Source organism: Castor canadensis, chromosome 1, assembly GCF_047511655.1.
Source record: "Castor canadensis chromosome 1, mCasCan1.hap1v2, whole genome shotgun sequence".
Taxonomy (NCBI): domain Eukaryota; kingdom Metazoa; phylum Chordata; class Mammalia; order Rodentia; family Castoridae; genus Castor; species Castor canadensis.
Genome location: NC_133386.1, coordinates 15,293,314 through 15,320,465, shown reverse-complemented (window position 1 = coordinate 15,320,465; position 27,152 = coordinate 15,293,314). Strand labels below are relative to the sequence as shown.

The 27,152-nt window shown below is 44.7% G+C and overlaps 1 protein-coding gene across 1 annotated transcript in view; it reads left to right on the top strand.

The window, feature by feature from the left end:
* Nucleotides 1–27,152, top strand: part of Mthfd1l (methylenetetrahydrofolate dehydrogenase (NADP+ dependent) 1 like) — a 186,417-nt gene that overhangs the window by 128,946 nt on the left and 30,319 nt on the right. Inside the window, exons 25-26 of the mRNA XM_074072325.1 lie at nucleotides 9,355–9,462; nucleotides 11,983–12,135. Coding sequence (XP_073928426.1) covers nucleotides 9,355–9,462; nucleotides 11,983–12,135 — 261 coding nt within the window. The remainder of the gene's footprint in view (nucleotides 1–9,354; nucleotides 9,463–11,982; nucleotides 12,136–27,152) is intronic.

Genomic DNA, 27,152 nt, shown 5'->3' with positions numbered 1-27,152 from the left:
ATGTGAGAACCACTTGACTTTCAGCACATCCTCCACCCTGCAGTGAGTCTGGCAGAGCTGTCCCAGCTGTTTCCTGCATGGTAGAAACAGCTCCTAATGAGAAAAAAGAACATGTTCGTGTCACCTGTATGGGTCACAGGGATCCTCACATGTTCGTTTGCATGCTCTTTTCATTCATGAAAAATGCAATGACACTGTGATGGAACTTTCCAGAAATGTATTATTTCCTCTAAGATTGGGAGAATCTAAAATGAGGATTTGTCAGAGTCGCACCCCAAATTAGCTGCCTGCTTCCCGCCCTCCATCCATCTGCAGGCTTTCTGACTTGCTTTTAGATGGGACAGGACCACTGCAATCTCATTTAAGGAGACCATTCGTTTTCTCAACCTAAAAACAAACCTAAAGAATGCTCTTCAATGTTATCACAAGAGTAGACACTGAGGCACCAAGTATAACCAAACACTTCTAAGGAGAAATCTACCTTAGGATTTGGGAGCTGGGAACACTCAGTCACCCCAGTCTTCAAGAGTCTGGAGGACTTGTTTGGAGTCATTACAGTGTTTCAGAAAGTTACTCCTTTTTCCTTTCATGTGATAGCTTACTTTGCTTTTCTTTGAGACTTTTCCTCTTAACCAGAAGTTTTTTCCCCTGGAAGCTCATCCCCTAGCACTTGGGAGTCAGAGGCAGGAGGATCTAGAGTTCAAGGCCAGTCTGGGCTGTATAACAAGACCCTGCCTCAAAAAAAAGAAAGAAAGAAAAGGATGCATGAGTGTTGGTAGATCATGCAGTCGTTTGAGAGTAATAAATATCACTGAGGTGAATTCCTTATTGTCATCGTTTCTCAGAGACAGATGCAGATTTTCTAGCAATGAGATTTTTATTCATTCCCAGACCCCAGTTTTTCCCAGCATACATTGCAGTTGCCTTAGGACAGTGAGGTTCATCCAGGGGTCTCCAGAGTTAGTGTGCTGCTTGGGGGTAGATGCTCAGGGAGCAGGCTCCTGGAAGTGAACGCTGTCACTGAGTCAGGTGTGCTGATTTCCAGCCAAAGGTGCTTCATGTCAGAGATAAGGGGCCCTGTTGTCAATGACAATGACAGAGCTCCTCCTGGGATACCAGCTGGTGCGTTTGCACTGCAAACCTATGGGGCGTGGTCAGTAAATTAACATGGACATTTTCAAGCCATGCTTGGATTTGAATTACGGGAAAAGGCTGTTCCCAAACTGCATGCTTCATTTGAAATACAAACTTCTAACCGAGGTACTTGCTCTGTGCCCAGAGACCTCTATTCAATCCACAAGTTTATTAATTAATCCTCCTTTACATATTTTATGGGCGTCTGAATACATTGTGTCCCTGTCACAGCATAGGAACATTTAACCTTCTCGAATTCAACTGATTTTTCATTCTGTGTGTCCTGATGCCAGCCAATGACTTGACCTGGGGCAGAGCCGACGAAGCACCTCAGAGGTCGCGTGGACCACATTTGGGTTGGTAGCAAGGTGTGATGCAGCATTTTCATGACTTTTCTCATGGAATTTGGTACTGCTGATGTTAGCCTCTGACCTCCAAGTGAGTCAAGACATTGCTAAAGCCTTCATGCTCAATATTCATGGTAGCTTCATTTTTAACCTTGGTTTTAGTTCACTGTATTTGGTCCACTTTTTAATCACCATTTGGTCAGAGAGCAGTGGCTCTCTCCTATAATCCTAGCTATTCAGGAAGCAGAGATGGGGGAGATCGAGGTTTGAGGCCAGCCTGGGCAAAAAGTTAGGGAGACCCCATCTCAGCAAACATGCTGGTGTATACCTGTGGTTCCAGCTCTGTGGGATGCTGTATCTAGGAAAATAGAGGTCTGGTTGCCCCTAGGTGAAAACATGAGACCCTATCTGCTGGGAGTGGGCTCATGTGCTAGAATGCTTGGCAAACATGAAGCCCTGAGTTCAAATTCCAGTACCACCAGAAAAAAAAAAAGGCTGGGTACTGACAGCTTACACCTGTAATCCTAGCTACTCAGGAGGCAGCAGAGATCAGGAGGATCGACGTTCAAAGCCAGCCCCATGCAGATAGTTTGCAAGACCCTATCTCGAAAAAACCATTCACGAAACAGGGCTGGTGGAGTGGCTCAAGGTGTAGGCCCTGAGTTCAAACTCCAGTTCCAACAACAACAACAAAAGATTGTTACTGCTTTTCTGGAATTTATAGATCAGTTTATTTCATCAAAAACCAGGCCTTTGAATAATTTGATTTAACAACTTAGGTGAGCATTTCCAGACCCTTCTCAAGAAGAATATTCTCTCTGAGTAACCTGCTTCTCCCTGCTGGGTCACAATGAGGATAATAAAAAATAAAGACCTACCTTACCTCCTGGTGTCACTGAGCTAACATTTATGGTGTGCCTGCTGCATGCCAGGGACTTATACAGCACAGCAGTTAGCTAGAATAATTTTTTAGAGATGCCCTGCCCCAAACCACAGGTGGTTATTTAAATATAAGTGAACTAAAATTAAGAATTCAGTTCCTCGGTCACGTTTCAGATATTTCAAAGGCTTTAACAGCCACGTGAGGAGGTGGCTGTTGGGCCCAAAAGCAGTTGTAGAACATTTGCAGTGTGACAGAATGTCCCATTGGAAGCTCTGTTCTATGGAGTGGATTGGTTCCCTAAATAGATATTCTAGCATCTGGGAGGGAGTTAACAGAGATTGTGTGTAGAGTGATGTTCTTGGTGAATATGAAGATCTAGCAGAGTTAGGTTAGAAATGACCAAAGATAGCCTGGCACGGTGGCTCATGCCTAAAATCCTAACTACTAAGGAGGCAGAGATCAGGAGGATCACAGTTCAAAGCCAGCCCAGGCAAAAAGTTTGTGAGACTCTATCTCGAAAAAAACCCTTCACAAAAATAGAGTTGGTGGAGTTGCTCAAGGTGAAGGCCCTGAGTTCAAGCCCCAATACCACCAAAAAAAAAAAAAAAAAAAAAAAAAAACAGAAAAGAAAGAAGGGAGGGGAGGGAAGGAGGAAGGAAGGAAAGAAAGAAAGAAAAGAAATAACCAAAGACACTAATGTAGACTCCAGGCTCTGTGAACTCACTTATTGTGTATTCTTTGCATCCTTGTGCAAATAGGATAATGACAGTTTTCTGAGCAAGCTTGGTGTTTGCTGCCCTCTGTCCCAGGCTGTACCTTTCTCTTCATGTGAAGTAAACATTCCCATCTTTGCCTGGCAAACTCTTTCCTGCCCTTCCTTCAAGGCACTGTGCCAGTTCCTTTTGATGTCCTGCCAGCTTTTGCTGATCTCCACGCCTTCCCTAAAATCTGGGATCTCCTGATTCACCAGTGTTTACACAGAACCTGGGTCGCACACTCTGTTCCTTCTGTCATGCTTGTTTGTCACATCCCTTGTCCCCCTCCATCAGCTCTTGTACACCACATCCCTGAAGGTCTGTGAAGGCCTCATGCCATGGTGAAAGCTCTGCTGGTGGTTATTTGTTTCTGCAGCACCTACTTGTGGGAGGCCTACTGTGTGTGAGCCACTCTGCTAGGTCCTGGGCGTATCCAGATGAAAGATGTGAAAGGCAGATTAGTCAGGATTTACAGAGCCAGGGCAAAGCCAACCATGATTAACGCGTAATTTGTCTTACTGTCTTGTTTGTTTTCTGAAAACTGTCATTTGCCACAGAGTGATTCAGCCAGTCTCAAGTTCAGATTAAGATCAATGGACCAAGCTTGCGTTTTTGTTTTTTTTTTTTTTCAAAGAGAACACTTCTCAACTCAAAAAGAGTGACAACAGGACGCTCCTTGCCTGCTGACGTAATAGAAATAGATTACACACAGTGGAGGGGCCTTATCGGGGCAGGTTTTATTTTTTACACTAAACCCAAAATATAGTTAACTGAGACATTTTTATTTATTTACTCATGCGTGTGAGTGGGAAAGAAGCAGTGGAGTAGAAATCCCTAGAGGAACTTGGCCCAGGCGCCCCGCTCTGTGGGTTGAAGCACTCTGTTTACTCAGCACGGTCTGCAGGAGCCAGGCTAAGCCTGCAGATGACACACTCTTAGGGTCACAGGAGACAGTAGTGTACACGCCAAAGCCATCGGGAGCCACCGTCAGCACCTCCACGGGTGGCAAGGCTAAAGCCAGGGTTCAGAAGTGCCGGTGCCAGGAGCTCGATCAGGGCACCTGCCAGGAAACGGGCAGCTGTGTCAGTGGAGCACAGGGACACGCAGGCCGCCCCAGGCATCTAGTCCGCTGCTGGCCTCTTCCTGTTGGTGCCACAGTGCGGTTCTGTTTGGTTTCCCAGTCAGGTGTAGGTGTTGCTGTTTTCTTACAGGAATTAAAACCACAATTGTATAGGCTACAAAGTCAGCCTGGCACTTGCTTGAAATTCCCAAAAAAGTTTCCAATAGACATTAGAAAAGAAAATAGTTTAGTTGTCGACTGAAGATACCTATTTCCTTATTCCCAAAGAGTTGGAAGCTGAATCTCAAAGAGATGTTTTTATATATGAGTTCACAGCAGCAGTCTTCACAATAGCCAAAAGGTAGAAGCAACCCAAGTGTCTATTAATAAATGGCCAAGCAAAATATGGTATGTGCCTACCAGGGAATATTACCCAGCCTTGAAGAAGGAAGTTCATGCTGAGACACATGGTCAGGTGCAGAAGGGCATGTATGGCTCCACTTATCTGAGATCCCTAGATAGTCGGGCTCATAGAGACAGACAAGGGGGTGTTTGGACTAGGGGTGGGGGATAGAGAGTTGCTATTCAACGAGTTTGGGTTTTACTAGATAGAGTCTGGGGGTGGCTCAAGTGGTAGAGTATCTGCCTAGCAATTGCGAGATCCTGAGTTTAAACCCCAGTACTGCCAAAAAGAAGAAAGAAATGGGTAACCAGGTAAATTATAAATTACGTGAATTTTACTACAGTTTTTAATAAATTTTTGAATAGATACATTTCTTAAAGTATTTTCTTTTTGAAAAATAAGACTCAGCCAGGTACTCACTCACTGATCCCTTCACGGGCCACCAATTTGCCATTACTTTGCTCCTGAGTGAAATTGTCTTTAAGTATTATCTTAATGGAAAGGTCGCCTTCACTCCTTGTTTTCGAAGCATAGTCTGGAATTCAATGAAGAGCACATTCCGTTCCTTTAAGATGCCATGCGTAGTAACATCTGTCTTGTTCTGTTGTACTTTGGACAAAATGGTGCTTTCGTTCAACCCCACGCCCCGCTCAGTAGTGTTGCTGAAGGTTTGTGTCCCATGGTGCTTGCATTGGTGAGTGACCTGCAGTGTTGTTCACTTCTGTCCTGGAGGTGAGGAAACACATTCGGAGGTCACATGACTCCCAAGTACCACCACGAGCCCGGTTCTGTCTGTGCCCTCCTGTCCCAGGCAACCCCCACCTCCCCTTTGTGGAGGGGACATAGACCAGACCCTAGATGCAACATGACAATTGCTTGGGTCCTAGGAGCTGTTCTTCCCTGCGAGGGGGCACAGGATCCTGAAAGTTGACTTCCCCTGACAAAGCCCTAGCTTGATGGTGGGAAGATTCTCCCTTCCAGAAAGATCTCCTAGCTCCTTACAAGCTATTTATTGACACTGCCACTTCAATGCGGTGTTGATAGCAAGCACTTCAGTGCCCGTGAGGTGTTGTACTGATGGTGAGGTCTGAGGTTCGTGTAAAAAGAGTCCTCTGATAGCCGGTGGCTCACCCTTGCAATCCAGCTGTTTGGGAAGCTGTGATCTAGAGGATTGAGGTTGGAGGCCGTCTCGGGCAAATAGCTCACAAGACCCTATCTCCAAAATAACCAGAGCAAGAAATGGTCTGGAGGTGGGTCTTAAGTGGTAGAGCATCTGCTTTGCAAGTGCAAAGTCCTGAGTTCAAACCACAGCCCCCCCAAGAAAGGAATGAAGGGAGGGAGGGAGGGAAGAAGGAAGGAAGAAAAAGTCTTCCATTGGGCTGGGGAATGATTGAATTGGTAGATTGCCCACATAGCAAGCATGAGGCCCTATGTTCAAACCCTGGTACTACCAAATAAATGAATAAGTAAAAAAGCAGTCCTGTCTCCTGCGGCAGTCCATCACCTGAGCTTTTTGTAACCTCCACACCACATGGCACCCATGCTTAGGCAACAGGAAATTTAGAAATAGTCACTCACTTGTTCAGTTATATACTGAGGGCCTACTCTGTACTCCAGGACTGGACCATATCTAACCTTCAGGCAAACAAGAGACGGTCCTTGACCTCAAAGAGTTTGTAGCCCTTTGTTATTTTTCAGCTAATATAAACATAGAGTCTTTTACCCTCAAACTTAGCATCAAAGTTACCACTCTAGCCCAGCCTCAACTTGGCACCCCAGCCATAATTCTTTCTCCAGCATCAGTGTCATCCTTCCTGACACCAGCTTAGCTTCACTAAACTCTCCCAGAGTCGCAGGCCTCTGCTTAGCAGGCAGCTCTACTTGTATTTCCTCCTTAAACACTGGCCTAGAAATTTCTTCCTTCTAACTTCCATCTCTTGGGTCACATTCTGCCTTTCTGGGAAATAATAGTTGTTTCTTTCCAGCAACATCCCTTCCAGAGGAGACTCTTACCCAATTTCTTATAGGATGTGTTTTCTAAAAGCCACTTGCCATCCAGTGGGTTTCAGGGTCATGGTTTGGTCCTGGAACAGTTACCACTTGAGTTCACCAGCAAGTAGCCCCAAGGTAGCGTGAGGTTTGCTGGCAGCCTGGGTCAGGGAAGAGCCCCACAAGGCCGTCCTGACGTCACAGGAGGGAACACTGACATTGCTAGAGGAAGGAAGCCTCTGAGGTAGACTTTTGAGACCTTTGTAGAGGTTGCTCTTTGACAATTACAGGGCAAGTGGCTTTATGTGCAGGACCCAGAAGCAAGACATATGGGGAGTTTAAGATACACGGATTTATCTGCTTATGCTGCAGTGAACCTACTGTGTGCTTAAGTACTGGAGCCAGAGGTTGTGTGTCACAGGCTGTGGGAAGGGGAAGATTTGGAGACTTTTCTTGCTTTAGGTGCGTGTTGGGAAGGTTAGACTTGCTGTCGAGACAAGACTGCTTTGCTAACCTGTTGGATATGAAATCGAATTCTCCTCATTTTAATCAGCGTTTTCTTGATTACTAATGAATGAGACCAATAATTTTTACTATGGTTACAAGCCACTCTTTTGCTCACTACTAAATATTATCTTTTTTGTGTGGTTTTTAAAAATTCATTTTTAGCTGCTGGAGCAGCTCAATTGGGAGAGCACCTGTCTACCAAGTGTGAGGCCCTGAGTTCAAACCCCAGTACTGCCAAAAAGAAAAAAGAAAAAGAACCCCTAAAAATTCATTTTTAGTAGTAGTCTTTTGACTTTTCAACTACTTAAATGTGCCTGCTCCCATCCCAGTCTCCCTTCTCCTGACTTGGGAAGTTTTATTGTGGTCACACCTATAAATCTTTTCCTTATGGCTTGTTAAATTATTGCTGTACTTAACAAGTTCTTCCCTACCTTAGGATTATAGCATTACCAGTACTTTCTTCCAGTAGTTAGAGTTTTATTTCAAATCAAGGCCTTTGTCCCATATTGGGTTTTCAGGAGGTATTGTGTGGTGGGAGTCTATTTTGATTTCTCTCTGTGCTGATCTGTGCCATTCTGCCACATAGCACCCACACCTACAGAAGTGTCTTTCTGGGTCATTCTTGTAATCCACTGATTAATTCATCATTCCTATGCCAATGTCACATGAAATTAATTAATATAGTTTTGTGTTATTGACACCCGGCAAGGAATCCTTGTTCTGGATTTGCTTATTTTTTAAGTGACCTTACCTATTTGTGACATGACTTTTAGAAACATTGGCCATGTTCTAAAATCCCAAAGTCTCTTGGGCTTTTTATTAGAATTGCATTGAGCAAGTAGAATAGATTTCAAGAATGACATGCGTCTCTCTGTCCATGAACAAAGTATTTCTCTCCTTTGCTTCAGACCCTTTTCGTGTCTTCAGTGGAGGTGATAATGACTTGCACCTTCATCTTTTTTATTTGTTGAAATGTCCAGTATTAAAGTGCCAGTGCATAGAACAGCTCTACAGAGGTACAAACTCTGCTCAGGCAAGGCACAATTTAAAGCAGCTTGGGGTTCTGTCAGGCTCGGGGCAGTGGCAACTAGTATTTTGTTGGATAACTGTCACACAAGTGCAAATTGGCTCTTGGTCAGCAAAGTCTCACAGGATTCCCGCCCCACCTGGCGGATGACATCCATCTGCCCATCGGCACTCGCTTCAGTGGCCACTCACCAAGCAATAAATCCCCTGCCGTGTCACTCCCCCACGTGTTTTCTATCCACGGTAGGATTAGGAATGATTTTGTCAAGTGCTTTGCTTCAGTTAAGATCATTTTGTAGCTGTGAGCAGGTGACTGTCGCCTATAATCCCAGCTACTCAGGAGCCAGAGATCTGCAGGATCTTGGTTCAAAGTCCACCCAGGCAAGTAGTTCCCAAGAGCCTATCTCAAAAAATACCCAACATGAAAAAGGACTGGTGAAGCTTCTTACGTGGTAGAGCGCCTGCCTAACAAGCATGAGACCCTGAGTTCAAACCCAAATAAATCCAAGATGATAATAATCACTGTGCCCATGGTATGCTTCCTTACTGATCCAGTCTGTTTGTTAAATCCATGTTTAGTTTTTACCCTTGCACATTTGGTTTCCATCTGCTATGAGGGACACTGTCTCCACACTTTATTTACCAGTTTCTAGTCTTCCGAATTTTCCCTTGTTGCATGATCCCTCATAATTTGCCAGCGTGATAACAAATTCAGCAGCTGCTTTTCCAACACGATGTTCAATCAGCATTTATAGTAAAATATCATTCCACCTGCTCCAAAAAAGAAAACTTATTCTTTGGTTTTTTAGTAATGCTATTGTAATTTTTAAATTTTTTTTTTTTTAGTGGTACTGGGATTTGAACTAAGGACATCACGCTTGCTAGGCAGGCACTCTACAGCTGTACGGTTCCAGTAGTCATGCTTCTGTCCAACCAGCACTAACTGTTGAGTTAGAAGACTGCTGTTCTCACTGTAAAACCAGTAAAATACACAGTATAAGCTCCATTTGTAAAAATGCTGCAGTGGTTTAGACAGGCAGCCTCACTCGGAACATCTGAGGTGTCTTTTTGCTAATTGACATCTGATCTGAGCATTTCAGTGGCTGGAGTGAGGTAGGAAAGAGGGTTTGTTTTGAATGCTGCACTTGCTGGTGAGGGATTCTGGAACAGAATCTTAAGCCAATATCTAAGGTCTCACTAACTTAGTTCTTCAACCAGATTAAAGTTTTTTGTCATTTGTGTTTCTCCAGCTTCCAATTGTAGAAAAGATAAGAACCATCGCCCAGACCGTCTATGGAGCCAAGGATATTGAACTCTCTCCTGAGGCACAATCCAAAATAGATCGTTATACTCAACAGGTAACAAAATAGATTGATGTAGCACTTTTTTCTTGTTTTTATGGTACTGGGGTTTTGAACTCAGGGCTTTGTCCTTGCAAAGCAATCTCTCTACCAATTGAGCCACACCTCCAGTCCATTTTGCTCTGGTGGATGACAGAGATAGGATATCATGAACTGTTTTCCCGGGTAGCCTCAAACTGCCATCCTCCTGATCTCAGCCTCCCATGTAGCTAGGATTGCAGGCATGAGCCACCAGCACTTGGCTTAGATGTACTTTAAGGGAAAAACTCACTTTGGGATCTCAGACTACTGACCTTGACAAGAGGACTGACAGCGAATGCCTCCAGGCTGACCTCTGCTTAATCTGCTTAAGGATGAACAAACGAAGTAATGTCCTTGGTAGTATTACCATGGTTAAATCATCATGAATAGCTCGAACGATAGAATGCCCTGGGCTCAGTCCTCAGTGTCACACACGCCGAGAACATCATGGTGGGAGTATCCATCCACTTCCATTCGCATCATTGACTTCTGAATTATACGTGTGTCTGTTTTATGCTGTGCTGGGGATCAAACCTAGGGCCTGACAAATGCTAGTCAAGTGCCCTGCCTCTGAGCTGCATCCCCACCCCCGATAAGGATGTCTAATATGGGTGGCATCCATGTTCAGATGTGAGAGTGGGTCTGTTGTCCACCCACTTTGCCAAACCCTGAAACTGTCATTTGCTGTGTAGCTGGGGAGTCTAAGTTAGATGCCTTGGGGTGTTCACTCTTCACTGCAGGCTTCTCACTACCTTAAAAATGCTGCCAGGTTACGCCAGCCAATGGGCGTGGCGCATACAAAGCTGAACAGCTGGTATTCTCTTCCTACAAGTGATCCGTTAGCTCGTCAGCAGAGGATGAGGGCTCCATCACCTTCTACCTCTAGACAGTAGCAAAAGCAAGTTGGCAGCAGCGTGAGCACCAGCTGGCCCTGTCCTCCGTCCTATCCTGGGCGTGGTCAACTGACTTCATTTCATGGTGGTCAGCACCCTGACCAAAAGGACTGTATGCCCGAATGCCCCCGCCTTTTTGACACAATAACATAGCAGAGAAGCAGTTCCAGGGCTTGCGCTTGCGTGGTTTTTTATTTTTGAGGTGCTTGAGATAGAACCCAGAGCCTCACACATGCTGGGCGAGCACTGTACCACTGAGCTTACATGCTCAGCCCTAGCTTGTCTTTCTATAAAAGGATTTCCAAAAATTGCTGTTCTGTGGTGAAATTTTCCCACGTGTGCAGTGAAATGAGAAAAAATAAGGTCATTGTTGTGAAGTTTGGGAGTTTTTTCCCATGAACTTTTAGTAATGCTATTTAAGATTATTATTTATTCTAATTAATCTTATAATCTCATATGGTAATGATACATGTTTTTAAATATTTCTTTGGAGGAGGGGGGTTTGAGACAAAGTTTTGCTATGTAGCCCGGCTGGCCTCAAACTTGCAATCCACTTGCCTCCACCTCCCAAGTGCTAGGATTACAGGTGTGTCCCACCACAGTGAGTATCTACTGCCAAAATTAATGATAATCTATATCCAATCACAGAAATTATTTCAGTATTTAACCAGCCTCCAAAACCCAAAACTCTGGGTACCATTTCTAAGAGAAATGGCGATTTTTTTTTTTTTCACTCAGCAAAAATTCTTACTGAATGTAAGGGTAGGGTTTCAAAAACAGAATGCTCCCACAGTTGCTGACACCTAAAATGTTCCATGTAGAAGGTTGAACCATGAGAAGTCCTACACGGGCTACCTCCGAGGACTGCATTCCTTTTATTTGTCTGTCTACCAAGGGAGTATTCCTTAAAAGTCGTGTGCCAAGTGTGTGGTTTCAATTAATGAATTCAGTCTCCAAAGGAACGCTGTGTGCCATTTAATCACAAGAATGCTTTGGAGACACTGTCTTTTTTGTGAGACCCCACATGTGACTTCCTGCCCTTTCACCTTTGGAACTCTGGGTCAGGCATAGACTTTGGTCCTTAAAAATAAGAGGCTTAAAAAGTGACCTCATCTTGATTCCTATTATAATGTAATCACAGATCAAATAGCTGTGATTCATAATCCAGCACAAAGGGTCCTTTGCTTCCTGACACACTCCAAGAGTGAGTGGACGACGTGACTAAGAGCCTCATTACCAGCGTTTCTCCAGATTACCTTTCTGGGTCCGGGATATTAATAGCTGTGAAAAGTGGTGTCTACAGCTGCTCCTGCTGCTGTGCCTAAAAATAGCCTTGGTTTTCCCACACATGCAGTGGAAAGCTGCCTTCTCTTAAAGAGAACTTCAAAATGAACCGTAGCCCCTCACCCTGGTAAACAGTGACCATATGGAGACAGGTTTTTATCATCCTCAGCTTCGTGCTTAATGAACAAGCGGTAACAGCAGCTACTGCTCGTGCTTGGATCTGAGCCGACCCACGATAGCTGGAGATGGTATAAAATGCAAATTAAACAAGCGTGGGAGACTAGCGTGTATATCAGTGAACACCTTTCCTTTCTTACAGGGTTTCGGAAATCTGCCCATCTGCATGGCAAAGACGCACCTTTCTCTGTCTCACCAACCTGAGAAAAAAGGGGTGCCAAGGGATTTCATCCTGCCTATCAGTGACGTCCGGGCCAGCATTGGTGCTGGCTTCATTTATCCTTTGGTGGGAACGGTGAGTGAGTACCAGGCTCCAAAAACCCTCCCATTCTGTGTTCTGATGCCTAAAGCCATCATAGGTGCAGCTCTGCAAATCCCGCACTAGGGGAGTGATTAAGTATTTGCTGTTTTTCTAAACACACTTCCATCAAAAACAAAGCCAAACTACGTCTGCCATTGTGGTTCACGTGCTTAGTTTTCGAGCTCCTGTGTTCGGGATTTGTACTCATAAAACGATGCCCATCCTAGGCCAGAGAAGAGAATGACATGGAAGGGTCTAGGCTGTTGTTTGCATGGGACGGTGACTCAGTGCCTCTCCCCCTGTTTCACATCCTGTTGCCATTAAATGTCATGACCTTGTGCTGTGGCAAGAAAGATGGACCTGTTTACCCAGGCCAGCCACCAATGAGCTGGAGGGTCAGCGCCCCACCCTCTGCCTTCCTCTGCACATCATGAAGGATCTGGCTGACAAAATTAAGGCGCTGCATGAGTTCCCATTTTTGACGTGGTTGTGATGGGGCTGCATTGCTTGAAGATAATCATTGTTATTTCAGGTTATGTATTTGGAAGGAGATGAATAGAGAAATAGATTTTAAGGGCTTATTGTAGCACTTAAAATCCAGGATGATGGGCTTCCTTCCAGTCTACGAGGCTAGCCTTCCCTTGGTGTGCATTAGTGGCCTAAATTTGACTTCCTGTTGTGGGTGTACTGGAGTAGGTTGAGAGCAAAGAAATTCTAAATCGTCATTACTGTTGTTGCAAACTAGTGAGAGCACAAACAAAAACAATTTTTGTAATAAGTCATTGTCATGGCTGTATTGTGCACACAAGCAATGGGTAGACAAAAATTATTTCCCTGATATTTACACGTTTCATCTAGAACTGGGCGAAATGTTTCAGAAAGCAGTTTTTGAATTCTCGATGCACGTGAGACTCACAGATTCCGAGAGGAGCAGGTGTACGCAGCAGAGGTGTGAGAGCACATGGGTGTCTGGAGCATGCTAGTCTGGGAATGTGCTCAGAGCCCAAAAGCACTGGCTATCTCTGCCCAGGAAGGGAGAGTGGAAGAGGGGACTGGAGGTGTGACTCAAGAAGTAGAGAGCCTGCTTTGCAAGCACAAAATCCTGAGTTCAAACCCCAGTCCCACCAAAAAAAATAAAGAAGAAGAAGAAGAAGGACCACCTAAAGGGAATGGCAAAGTGGTGATGTTTAACTCAAAGGCACAAAAGCGCATGTGTCTCTGTCCTGGGGTGGACTGTGCCACTAGAGTCGACAGGGGTAGGAGGCTGAGAAATGGGAGGGGATAGCAGAACAGGACCTGATTGTTGGGGATATCAAATGTCATCTCAAGGAAGTTGACTTTCCTGCCAGACACGCTGAGAGCCTGTAGAGGGTGGGGTTTTCCTAGTAAGAAGGAGAAGAATGTGGTCTGATTCGTATTTTAGGAAAGTCATTCTAATGTGGAGAGTGTTTAAAGAGAGAAAAGGAGACAAGTTCAATTGGCTGGGGCCAGAGGTGATCAGGTCAGCCATCTCTACACTTGCCTTGAACTCACAATCCTGTCTCAGCCTCATTAGCGCTGGGATTACAGGTGTGTACCACCACACCTGGCTCTGAGACATATTTTGAAAGTGACTGGCTATCTACAGTGAGGACACGAAAGGGAGTATTCCAGCTTGGTGCCTCAGGGTGATGATACTGTTGATTGTGTAAAGGACCAGGAATGAGTCCGAGAGGAAGGCAGGAGCAGGAATGAGTCTGGCTTTGGCACAGAATTTGAAGGGCTAATGGGATGTCTGGAATAGCCTGTGCCTTCACTAGAAATACAGATGCAACACTCAGAAGCAAGGGACAGGAGGATGACCTTGTGAGTTTTAAGAATATAAGGAAGGTGTTAAAGGAGGGCAGAGAGAAGGGTAGCATGAAAGCAGTGAGAAGAGAGTAAAGGGGGAGGCCCCAAGAAACACCTGTCTGCACAGTCATCTGTGGAGCAGGAGTAGTGGGGGCCAGGGGGAAGAAGGAACGAGCAAAACCACTGCTAGAAGAGTGCAGGGAACCATCACACAAGCTGGCTCTGTAAGTTTCCAGGGAGAAGGATGTGAATAGGAGTGACATGTTCCATGTGCAGTTCAGGTCACTGGTGCCAGGAGATGGGTATCACTGCAAAGGGGCATGAGCGAGCCTTCTGGGAAATAGAAGTATTCAGTGGTATATTTTGATTGTGGTGGTGGGCCCATAACTGTAGACTTTTGTCCAAACTCATAGACTCCCACATTTTAAAAGAATGAATTTTGTTGCGTGTAATTCAAATATACTTAATTAACAAAAATAGGCAGAGCACAGTGGTGTGCACCTGTGTTCCCAGCTACTTGGGCTGAGCTGAGATATTCTCTCAGGCCCAGGAGTTCAAGGCTAGCATGGGCAATGTAGTGAGACCCTGTCTCAAGAAAAGAGAGAAAAAGGAAAAAGTGGGTACTAAGGAAAGCTTGTTTTATATGCCTTAGAATGGCTATGTCACTTCTGGGCCTCAGCTGGCCAAAGCCTTAGCTTAGCAGTAAGAGGACTGCCAGGTAGTGAGGCCCAGAGACGCTGGACCAGCAAGAGAGACGAGGGGTGATGAGGTCCCCATTAGAGCGGGCCTTAGGGGCATTACCAAGAAGAAGGGTAGCCTTGTTCAGAATCTGCCCTGTCCTGCCCTGTGCACATTGCAGATCCTGCAGTTCACCCAACAAGTTCATTCATTCATTCATTCATTCATTCGCTCATCCATTCATTCATTCGTCCAGTGTGGGGGAGGCCCTGTGCTCAGTGTGTGGGGAGCTCTGGTCCAGGTGCCCCCTGTCTACTGCCAACATTACGAATCTGACTGATGACCTGTTTCATTTCTGAGCCTTTAGTAGTCATTGAACAAAAAATCACAATTAATTTAAAGTTTTGGGGATCACTAAAAAAAACTAAAAATCTCCTCACACTCCACTTAAGGCCACCACATCCACTGCCAGGTAAAGACCAACACTGTTCTGGAAAACCCAGAGTCACTCGACCGTGGCTCCTGCCTGCACACGTGGCTCTCTGCCTGTCCCTGGCCTCATGCTCTGACTTGTGACTCGTCCACAGATGAATGTGAGAAATGCCCAGGAAGAGCGGCCACAGCTCTTGGGGATTTCCTGAAGCCAGCCCTCTGTGTCATTATCTCACTTCACGACACCCAGGAGTGCTTCCTGTAGCCACACACCGGGACACAGTGAGTGTCAGTGCACTGTGGTGAAACCCTCCCAAAACAATCGGGTGTGGGAGTGAGGAAGGAAGCTCCTGACTACACAAGTTCCTGGAAGTCAGGACACCTTCACTTGGAGGCAGTAGCCCGAGGGCCACTTTCTATGACAGGACAGGAAGCTGCGTGGGGAACTGGCAAATGCACCCACAGAGGCCAGGATCTCCTAATAAGGGCTGGTATTTACTTTTCCTTCATCCCATTCTGGGCCCTGCCACAGGCTGCTGAAATGCTCCTAGCATTCATCACCCCCATGAGAGACCGGGTAGTAATTTCCTGCTGAGATGACCCAGGGGAAAGGGAATGGGGGCACTGGGGGACTTGGCTCCTGCAGGTGGGAAAATTCTAGCAGAATAAATCACTGTAGTGCTGAGTCAGTCCACGTGTGCTTATTAGAGTGCCCTTTCGAGACATAGCCATCTACCCACTCCAAAAAGGATGTCCCAACTGAGACCATCGTCGGAAAAGCTCTGCATTCTTCTGTAACATTCTTTCATTCCTTGACTCAGCGGATCATTGCTCAGTACCTCTGTGTCCGAGGACACAAACATCACGGGAATGAGCAAGACCTGGTCCTGCCCTCGCAGGCCTGAGAGAGACTGGTAAATAAAACCCAACGAGAACCTGGCACTGGTGGCTCACACCTGTAATCCTAGCTACTCAAGAGGCAGAGACCAGGAGGATCAAGGTTTGAAGCCAGCCCCAGGCGAATAGTTCACCCCTATCTTGAAAACAATCCATTACCAAAAAGGAATGATGGAGTGGCTCGAGTGGTAGAGCACCTGCCTAGTAATCATAATGCCCTGAGTTCAAATCCTAGTGCCACAAAGAAAAAAGCCAGACAAGGATGGAATGCCAGGAACTTTATACCAAAGGGACATATCCCCTCTTTGTAGGTCCCAAGAGAAGCAGAGAACTCCTCCCTCCCCCTTGCTACTGTATAGGTGCAAAAGCAAAGACTCCCAACCCAGGCAAGGTCCTTCTCCAGTAATAAGCACCTCCACCACGGTTGGATATGATGATGACATGGAGAAACGTGGCTGGGTTCAGCTTTTCCCCTCCAGATTGGCTTCCCATTTTTACTTATGGGTCACATTTTTTTCTATCATTGAATGTCACATGCTACTTGGTTAGTGGTTTAATTAGTGCTGACCAATGCAATCTGATAAAACGATACTTGCTCCACAGAGATCTGAAGCTTCCTGTGTATTCTTGCTGCTGTTGAGTGACATTAAACTTAAATATTCTTTCTAGTATATTAGTGAAAACTACAAAACGGTGCAAGATTCTTGACCAGCGCAATGCCACTCACTGCACATTTTTGTGGTGGGGAGAAAAGGGCAGGCCATTCTTTTTTTTCAACACAATAGTCTACAAATTACAGCATATTTCCACAATTCTCTCAAAGCTGGTGGTATATAGTGTCCATTAAACCTAATAGTGTATAGCTTATAAAACTTCTCAAAAAAAAAAAAGTGCCAAAAGAAAAAATTTAGTAAGTGGTCTTTGTCTTATGTCATGTTGTTTTGGGGAGGTTTTGTGTGGCTGTTGGTTTTTTACATTGCTGGGGATCAAACCCAAGACCCTGCACACGCTAGGCAAGCTCTCTACCACTGAGCTATATCCCAGCCCAATGACATTGTTTTGATATTGACTTTATGTTTCTGTAACTAACGAAGCCTGTTTAATGATTTAACACAAATGTTGTAACATAAAAATAATATTTTATGTACGTGAAGCAAAGTGCATGAAGTGATGTTTTCGGAAAGTAAGTTATATTCCATATAGAAAAAGACCAGAAAGACAGCACCAGCACTTTTTTCTTCTCTTTGCTTTTCCTTGTGTGGTACTTTCATAGCATGAAGATACAATAAATGAGGAAACAATAGACCATAAGTTCTTAGAAAAATATTTATCTCTGGCCAAACAGTTGCAAGAGAGTCAGGCTCATTCCCAGCACCTGGGATTGGGCTGAGTGCTGTCACCTTGCCTGTTCTGCCTGTCCAGCAGGTGTCCTGCTGTGTTCAAACACCAAAGAAAGGAAAAAGCACTGGAATGTTCCTATGAGAAATATGCTCCCGCGTGTGCTGTGTCTAGCTCTGTCTAGTGTATGCTCACCCCAGATTCTACAAAGGAAATGCTAGATTTTTCTGTGTTAATTACCCTGGCTCTTATCTTGGCTTTCTATTTGGAGTAGAAAGAGAACGAGGGACCCCTTTTCTCTCCCAGGGCTTTCTTCAAACAGTGATGAGTTTTCAAAAACAGTTGGCGTGGAGAGGTATCCCACCAAGTTTGAATTCTTAACAGATGTGCATTTGAAGTTGGTTTTTAGTGTGACTGTTTTCCTTTGACGTTGCTCTGGGGCTGTGAGTGAGGCTCTGGAAGAACTTAGAATACAATTTTTTTTTTTTTTTTTTTTTTATGAACCACCATGGGTTATAAAATTTTACCACGATGGCTATTTATGACAATAATCTGGGTTGAAATGTTGGGGTTGAATGACCTGTAGGTTCACCCAGAAGGGATTAAGCAGTCCTGCATCATTTGCATGAGATCACTACCATTGTAGGGTACTTCTGGGGGTGGAAGAGCTACTGGAACTGTAGAGGAATAGAATATGATCCATCTCCCAGACACATGAGGAGGGACATGCTGTGGCAGGGTAACAGAGAGGTGCCAGCACTCCAGGACCTTCCCATGTTATCTCTGCATGGCGCCTTCTCCAAGTTCTTGCAACCTCTTCCCTTTGCCCCCTACATGTGCTCTGCTGTCTGGGGCAGAGGGTGGTCAGAGGCAGTGTGCACGTGCACACACTTTTCTCCCATCAAGATTGCCCCAGAATGAACTCATCACAGCATGAAGTCTGTCCAGAGGCAAGAAACTGAAAAATCAACAGTAAAGCAAATAGTTTATTCAACTTGGTGGCACCTTTGTCTCCTCTCTGGGTGACCTGACCTGGCCACATCTCTACCCAGGTGCACCCCTGACGTCATTGCCTGGCTGGGCCCGGGAAAGCAGGAAACTGCTGGTGTGTGTTTGGGAACTAGGTGATGTCATCCCAGCCAGCACTGGGTGGAGAGGCTTGGGCTTGGACTCCACCCTGTGGAGATGTTGCCATTTGTGCTTTCTCACGTTCAGGTCAGCTGGCTTTGTTTCGCCTCCTGCTCCCTCTCCTGTAATAGTATGCAGGGAATGTGAACTGCCTGCTGGGTGTGATTCAGGTCAGTGATGAAGTTCTTTCAAGTCCGTGGGGTACGGCTCCCCCTCTACTTGGGGTGCGTGGTTGCACACTTGCTCCACTCTATTAGGCATGAAGGTGAATCCATTCAGACCTTGTGGGTTTAAATCAAGTGCATGACTCCTCACATTTTCCAAGGATTTGTGGCCAGTCACAGAGTGAGAAAATTAAACATTCACTCTCCAAGTGAGACATACAAGCAGTAATACAGCAAAGAGCTTGCCAAGGTGTGAGACCAGGTGAGACTCCATTGGCCCAAAGTGTCCATCAGGAGCCGACAGCGCCTACAGGTCCACCTGCTCCTCTCTCCCTCACTCTCTGCATGTCCTGTATCCCCCCCACAACAGCACCACACAGACACAAATAAACAAAAGTCTCTAGGGAAGACCTTCTATCTATCTACCTTGCTCCTTGGCTGTGATTTGGCCTGGTACCTATAATCTCCACAGTGACTTTGAAAGCAAACAAGCGTGGCTGTGGCTTCACCATGTTTGTGTCCTTGTCTGCAGCTGAGCTCCTGTGGTTTCCTATTCCTTATCTCGACATCAGAATTTCCTGCTTTCCCCCAAGTGCAGCCCAGGCTGCTTCCTCTTATCACTGTGTCCCTGAAGCAGGCGGCTCACTTGCTGGGGAACCACGCCTTCCTCCAGGGAAAGTGACAAATGTTGTGTCCAGAGGGAAAGAGAGTCATTCCTGTCTTTTCAGGATGGCATGTCCAGCGGAGAGGAAGGTGACCCAAATCATCGTCAGTTCCAGAAACTATCAGACTGACATGAGTAAAAAGCTTATGAAAATGATGTCTCTTCTCTCTGGCACGCAAGGTTACCTAGATCCAACCCATCTGTGGAAAAGATCTTTCCTCTGCTAGTTTGATGCAAATCTATTTTTAGCATAAATATAAAATAACTTAACATGAAACAGCCTCACCCAGGGTATTATTGTTGTCAGTATTCTTAGGCTTGAGTTAAATTATTAATCCTTGTCATTTTCCCCATGTGTTGGTTTGGTCTTTCTTATTTTCTGCATACATAAAAAAAGGGGGCCTAACCAGCCCTATAGTCAGCATCAATCTATGGTTTTCTTCCAGGGATTGATTCAGTTGACTCATTTCTCTTCTGCTTCCATCTACAGCCCATTTGTTTCCTTTCCCCCATTTTTGATTTGGATTCTTAGAATAAAAATGGCAGCAAAGATATCTCCCAGTTCAGGGCATGGTCATACATATCTCTAATCCCACCTGCACGGGAAACGAAGGCAGGAGGATTAGGTCTAAGATCGGCCATGGGCAAAAATGTGAGACCCTACCTGAAAAATAAAGCAAAAAGGACTGGGGTGTGGCTCAAGTGGTAGAGCGCCTACCTAGCAAGCACAGGCCCTGAGTTCAATCCCCAGTATGGCCAAAGGAAAAAACATCTAGTTCAGAATTTCTGAAAGGCACCCATAAAATCATATGGCATTCATGGAGTTTGTCTTTATTCTGTGCATTTTTGTGATGCTCACGACACTTTGATACCCCAGTCTGTGCCAGGAGGTATATATATATATATATATATATATATATATATATATATATATACACACATATATACGTACATATATATATATATGTGTGTGTGTGTGTGTGTATATATATGTATATATATAATATGTATATATGTGTATATATATGTATATATATATAAATAATCAGAAGTAATTTATGCAAAGGAAATAAAATTAATGCTAACCAAAATACCAGTTTTGCAAATTTAAATAACCAGGCCACCATCAGAGTCAATTTGAGGGTTTAGTGGTAAGGATGAATAAAAACAGAGCTATACTTTAAAGAAAACTTAATCCTTCAAAACTGAAATTGTAGGGACTGGGTGTGGTGGTGCTTGTCTGTGGTCCCAGCTACACAGAAAGAGGCTGTAGAGGCTGGAGGATCATGGTTTGAGGCCAGCCTGGGCAAAGTTAGCTTGAGGCCCCATCTGAAAAACAAGAGCAAAAGGGCTGGGTACTTTGCTCAAATGATAAAGAGGAAAAGAGGCTCAGAGTTCAAACCCCAATACTGCCCCCTTCCCCAAAAAAGGAATTGTAATGTGTGGTTAAATTAACTGATAGTGTCTAGAACTCATGGAAGTTTGCAGGCCTGATCCTATGTGTGTCCATTAAATCACACACACATCAGACGAAAGGAAGATATTTGTGATAGATTGCTTTGGAGAGAATTGGTTATCACATACCCTTTTCTGGGTCTCATTGCAAATTCAGAATGTTTAATTAGAACTGGCTATACTCACTGGTATAAAATCAGAAAATAAGTTTAAAATAGATTTAAGGATATAATTTGAGTTGGATCAAATGATCAGTGAAAGAATTGTGTCAAATCCATGGAAGGCCCAGAGTGAGAATTCACAACCCCTTAGGGTTCAAAAGCAGAGTTGTCTGGGGTGTGGGGAAAAGTAACTGGAGATGGACGGCATGAGGATGGTGTGTGTATGCGTAGACTTCCTGGCTTTTGACAGGACTCCTGCTCGTTAGCATGCTGGGGGGGTGGGGGAGAGTCAGGGTTTCACCAATTTGAGCCAGACAGGCTTCCTCAAAATGCCTTTTTTAAAAGCTCAAAATAATTGTTACCAAGGTAGCCAGGCATCAGAGCTGTCACCTAGAGGAAAGTGACCAAGTGTCCAGTCAGGCTGTCCCTAAGGAAGTTTCAAAAGAAAGGATTTCTTTTGTTTTTTAAGTTTTATCTCGGAAGGGATAAAACTCATGACAGAAAAAATTTTCAATTCATTATTGGGACTTGGTTATATGTGCATTTGGTTTTCTTGGGACTAGCCCAATCCTCAAGCAGTCTATGAGGTCCAACCTTGTCTCCTCATAACATAAACTCAACTTGTTACCACAGGAGCTCATTATGCATAACAAAAGACACTCCTGTTGCCTGGAGATCCCAAGGTTTTAGGAGTCCAGGGACTGGAACCTGGGGGCAGTGACAAAATACAGGCCCTATATGGGTTCAACCAACCATGGATCAGAAGTACTTGGTTAGCAAGGCACCAGTGGCTCACGCCTGTCATCCTAGCTACTTAGGAGGCAGAGATTAGGAGGATTGAGGTTTGAAGACAGCCCCGGGCAAATAGTTCATAAGACCCTATCTCAAAGAAAATCCATCACAAAAAGCTGGCATAGTGGCTTAAGCAGTATGAGCGCCTACCTAGCAAGAGTGAGGCCCTAAGTTCAAACGCTAGTGCCGCCAAAAAAAAAAAAAAAAACTTGGTTAAAACAGTTTGGACTGGAGATATGACCTGAGCAGTAAAGTGCCTGATTTGCAAGCAAGAAGCCCTGAGTTCACACTCCAGTCATTTTATATACAATACAACACCATTTTACATAAGGACTTGAGCGTCTGTGAATTTTGATGTCTATCAGTGGAGGGTTGGGATAGCAGTCTTGGAACCAATCCCCTGCAGATACCAAGGGCTGGCTGTATTTTGTAATATACCACACTCACCAAATTGGATCACTCACATTACAACCCTTTGTATGGAAACTGATCGCTCGTGTTTTATGACGATATATTGCAGTCCTTGTTTTAGGTTGCCATCACCACATCATCATAGCCTGTTCTTAACTCAGGCCAGACATCCTCTCAAATGCTTCATGATGATTAGCTAAAGCCTGGTGCCAGTGGCTCACACCTGTAATCCTAACTACTCAGGAGGCAGAGATCAGGAAGATCGAAACCAGCCCAGGTAAATAGTTCGAGAGAACCCATCTCAAAAAAACCCATCACAGAAAAGGGTTGGTGGAGTGGCTCAAGGTGTATGCCCTGAGTTCAAACCCCAATTCCACAAAAGAAGAAGAAGAAAAAAAAAAAGTTTAGTTCATTACTCCTATACCAGCCCTGTAAGCATAGTCAGTGAGAAGTGATAAAGGAGAGTCTAGTATGCTAGTATTAAAGCTTGTGAGATCTCTGCCCAAGAATAACTTAGATTTTAAACCTATTAATATTTTATTTCCAGCAGGTCAGTCAGCATGCATTCACACTGCTGTGTGTGCCGAGCCTTGAGACATATAGTGCATTAAAGCCTGTCGCCCTCAGGAGGCAGCAAGATGTTGGATAAATAAGGCATAAACATCTGAAATACTGTGCAAATACAGGTAGTGCAGCCTGCTTGCCAAAAGAAAGATGTAAGTAAGTGTGATAGACCCTCAAAGTAATGATAGCGAAGTTTGATGGCAAAGACCACAGTAAGGTGAGATAGATGGGAAGGCTGGCTGAAGGGCTTGAGATGTCTAAAGGATGACTGTACTGGGGCATTTGAGAGTCTGGGCAGAGGACCACCTGGCAGAGGAGGGAAGGACTGAGGTTGGGAGACCTGAGCTGCAATAGGGCCAAAGGAGGAGATGAGTGGGACTGGGAGATGAAGTGGAAACATTGGAACTGACAAGTGATGAAATCTGAGGAAGGAGCCGGGTGACCGCTGAGGACCCAGATGTGGAGCAGAAGACTAAAGGCATCCAACTTGCCGTAAGATGATTGTTGGTGGGCGGCCATGTTGGTTGAGGTACCTGTTTGACTTCCATGTCCAGAGGTCCTTCAGATAGTTAGAAACTCATTTCTGGAATTCAAGAAAGAAACCAGGGCTAAAACTAACATGCACTGAGGTAGCCCAGTCTGAAGGACCCAATGCTCACCCTGGAAGCTTAGTGTCAGGGAAGCAGACAAGGTGCTTCCAGGTGCCAGGATGCAAAGGGACACAGAGAGTTGGTCACTTATCCTTGCCCAGGACCTCCCCAGAAGCACTCAGAGATAAATGACAGAGCAGTGCTTATGGGAAGATGCAGGGGTGTCGTAGGCAGGAGTGACCACAAGCATGGCGGAACGGCAGTGGGGGTTAGCCATCAGAAGTCCATGGCCAACACCCAGGTGTACTATTCACAGCCATCTATATGATGGCAGTCTGCAGGTGTGCAGGCCAGCCCCTGGGGGCATTGGGGATAATTAGCCAATCCTCCCTGCACAGATCCCCCCATGGGAACACCTGGGTAGGGTGGGAGGTTAAAATACTATTTCCGTATCCATCTAGTCCTTAAGAGCTGTTATTTGTTATAAGTCAGACGCCTTTAAAGTTGTTTCAAACTATACTACATAAATAAGTAGAATTGTCCAGCAAATAAATGGGGAAATGGCTTGAGGCTCTGCGCATTCTTTGCCTGACTTGTACAAGTATTTCTGACCCATTGTAATCCTTTGCTCTCAACTTACTTGCTGCTGTCAGTTATCTTAAGGCCACTGGGACCACTAACTTGGATTTCTACCATCTCTGCTCTCTGTCTTATGGTTTGGTTGATGTAAAGCCCAAGTAGCAAAGCAGCTTTGTCATCAAAGTCATCAGATCACATGGAGAGGTGAAGAGAAGTGTAAATCCCAAGTGCAGCGCTCATATGAAGAGTCACATTTTACCAGGCGTGGTGATACAAGCCTATAATTCCAGGACAGGATGATCAAGAATTTGAGGCCAGTCTGAGCTACATAACAAGACTCTGTCAAAAAACAAGACCAGTTTTAGTTCTGACCTGATTTATAGTGCTTCTCACAAGGAATCCTCTACAAAAGGTCAGTTGTCAGGCTAAGGTTGGTCAGTGACGTTCCCAAGCCCATCACGTCATAGGTGTTCCCTCCCAAGTTAATACCTAATGAATTTAGCAAATTACTCACTCATCCTCGTGCTGTTTAAAAACAGGGTAGTTGACAATGCCTTTCAGATGGATAAAAATCATGACATGGCTAGCCATAAGTTCTTTCTTCTTTATGATCATCCTAAGTGACTTTTTTCTCCAAGCTGTTTTGACAGCTGGAGGTTATTTTAACCCTGAAGTTTGTCATAAGGAGTAGAACGTGCTCTTATTTGGGGGTGGAAAATTTTGGCAGGGAAAAAACACACCACCCAAGAAAAGGGATTCCAACATCCATTCAGCTTCTTGGGAGTATTTTTAGTTGTCATTTGAGGCAGGCATAAAGTAGAATCTTGTGCCTTTGGAGTAGAACATATTTCAGGAAGAAAAAAAAAGATGGCTACAACCACATCACTGGAAAAAGAACAGAGGTTTTTGTGAGGAATAATAAAATAAAGTGTACGAATTAGAACTTCAGACTTCTATTTGGAGAGTAAAACCCTGATGGGAAACTGCTACAGTACTAAAAGCACATGCTCATAAATCCTTCCCCAGCACTTCTGTGATTACAAATTCAAGCTGAGGACGGTGATGAAGTAGTCTAGTTCATCTGAAGTGCACAAGTCCCCCACCATGTGCTCTGACATCCCTGGCCCCCTCCTCCCTGCTGTCATTACTGTAAAAACAAAAGCCTGCCTGCAACAGTTCAGTAATCCTCACAGGTCACCCATTCTCATTTTCTTCCTTTTACCTCTCCTGTATCTTCTTTATTGAGCACATGAGCTGACATCTTTCTAGTCATAAAGTAATTAGTTATTTTTCCCTTTATGTAATATTTAATCCAAAAGGGAAGGAGCTCTTTGTAAGGACGGTAAAGACAGTTATGTCTAGGATAGTTCAGATCAGAACAATTGTCTCCATATACATAGCAATTATGTGTTGATAGTGGTTGGTGAGCTGGAGCAGTAACTGTTATGTGTGGGGAAATGCGATTTCATAGACTAAAGTCAACAATGTAAAGATGCAGAGATGAGGTGAGGTGTAGCTCACTGATAGAATCTTGGCATACAAGGTTCCCTGGGTTCAATCCTCAGCACTGCCCAAAAAAAAAAAAAAAAAAAACATAGAAAAGTGAGCAGAAGTAAAAGGATGCTTAAATAAACCGTAATGACGAACTTGAAACTAATCAGAGCTAACATTTATTGAGCACTTTCCAGGTGTCAGGCAGGGTTCTGAGCGAGTTTTAGGTATTAACTCATTTCATGCTTCCAGGGCCCCTTCAGACAAATGCACAGACAGGTTAAGTGACTTGCCCTGGTCACAGAGCTAGAAGGTGACAGAGCCAGGATTCAACTCCTGCACTGCCTCCCCAGAAAAAGCATCAAAAGCCTTGCATCTCGTGCAGTTACTTGCTCTTGCTTCACATCCTGTGAGCTATCGGAAGCTCCTTCTGTTCTGCTAGCCAGCTCAACTGAGCTACTCCAAACCCTTATTGCCTGAAAGCTCTGTTGCTCTGGTTGAGATTTTGTTCCAGTTTTTCTAGTTGACCAGTAACTTTTGCCAAGTGATTGATCTGCCAGGCACAGGAACATGTTCCATCAGTGGGGTGGGGTAGATGCAGTCATGCCATGACCAGAGAATATGACTTTGAACTGTTGTCTGCCTGACTTTTATCACAGGTCCCTTTAGCAAGGGGATTTCTGAACAATAATTGGAAGAACTGCAGCTCTCTGTCTGATCACCTAGTTTTTGTCTCTAGACCACGCTGCACTTTAGGGAGCTGTGCACTTACACTGGGTGGAATTTCTTTTAGGGATATATCCATTTTCATTGTGCCCTCGTTGTCTTTTGAGAGACACTGGTGCTATATGGAAGAAGCTTGTGACATGCTGCTGCAGGGCACTGTCCTTTCACATGGCATCCCTTCTGGTCAGAGCTCAGAGGAGTGCTCCTAGGCTCTCCTCTTTTGCTCCTAGGCTCTCCTCTTTTGCTCCTATGTGCCTCTTTTGCAGTCTACATCTCCAAATTATGGGCTGTGTCTTATGGGCTTTTCTGTGATATTGATTCTGTCCGTCTAATTTTTAAACTTTAGTTTTAGATAGATAGATTTAGATAAACAGATTTCTTTGCTGAAAACTTCCCCCTTTCTGGGAGAGACATACAAAAGATGAGGAGTGAAGTATGAATGATGGTACCACCTTAGAATGCTTGCCCCCCACGAAAAAACCACACACACACACACACACACACACACACACACAAATAAGATGGCACTGTCATCTGTTCCTTCTCAGTTAAAATACCCCAGGGAATATTCCAACCTTTTAGGAAAGCAGTACACAGACTCTTGGTTTCATCAGTGTTCAGGGACAACCTGTGCTATATTTATGGTAGGGTTTGGCCTTTTCCCTTGCTTCTTTTCCATACATATAAGAGCAGAGCTGATTTCCCTCCTTGATATTGTAATGCAGTAGAAACAGCTTGTCCCTTTGGAGCAATATGAAAGATGGAAGACCTAGTATAGGGGACTCCTCAGCCAGTCAGAGTGGCACTCAGGTTCAGAACACAATAGCAAGTGTGGGGCCCTTGTGTCCTGGTGGAGACTGCATCTCTGACCTTCGGAGATGGCTGGTTGTTGGTCCATGTTACAGAAATGTTTTATTTTACTTTACTTTAAGGATGACCTAGTGGTGACAGCCAGCCAGAATCATTAGTTCCATTATACCCTTGCAAATCTTCCAGTGTGGTAGATACTAATTAGCCTACTGACACGCATTTGACCTCAGGATATGCTGAATCCTGAAAATTACCACTTAGGGGAATAGATGGAATTTGCCCAGTAAGAAGGGGGAGTGGT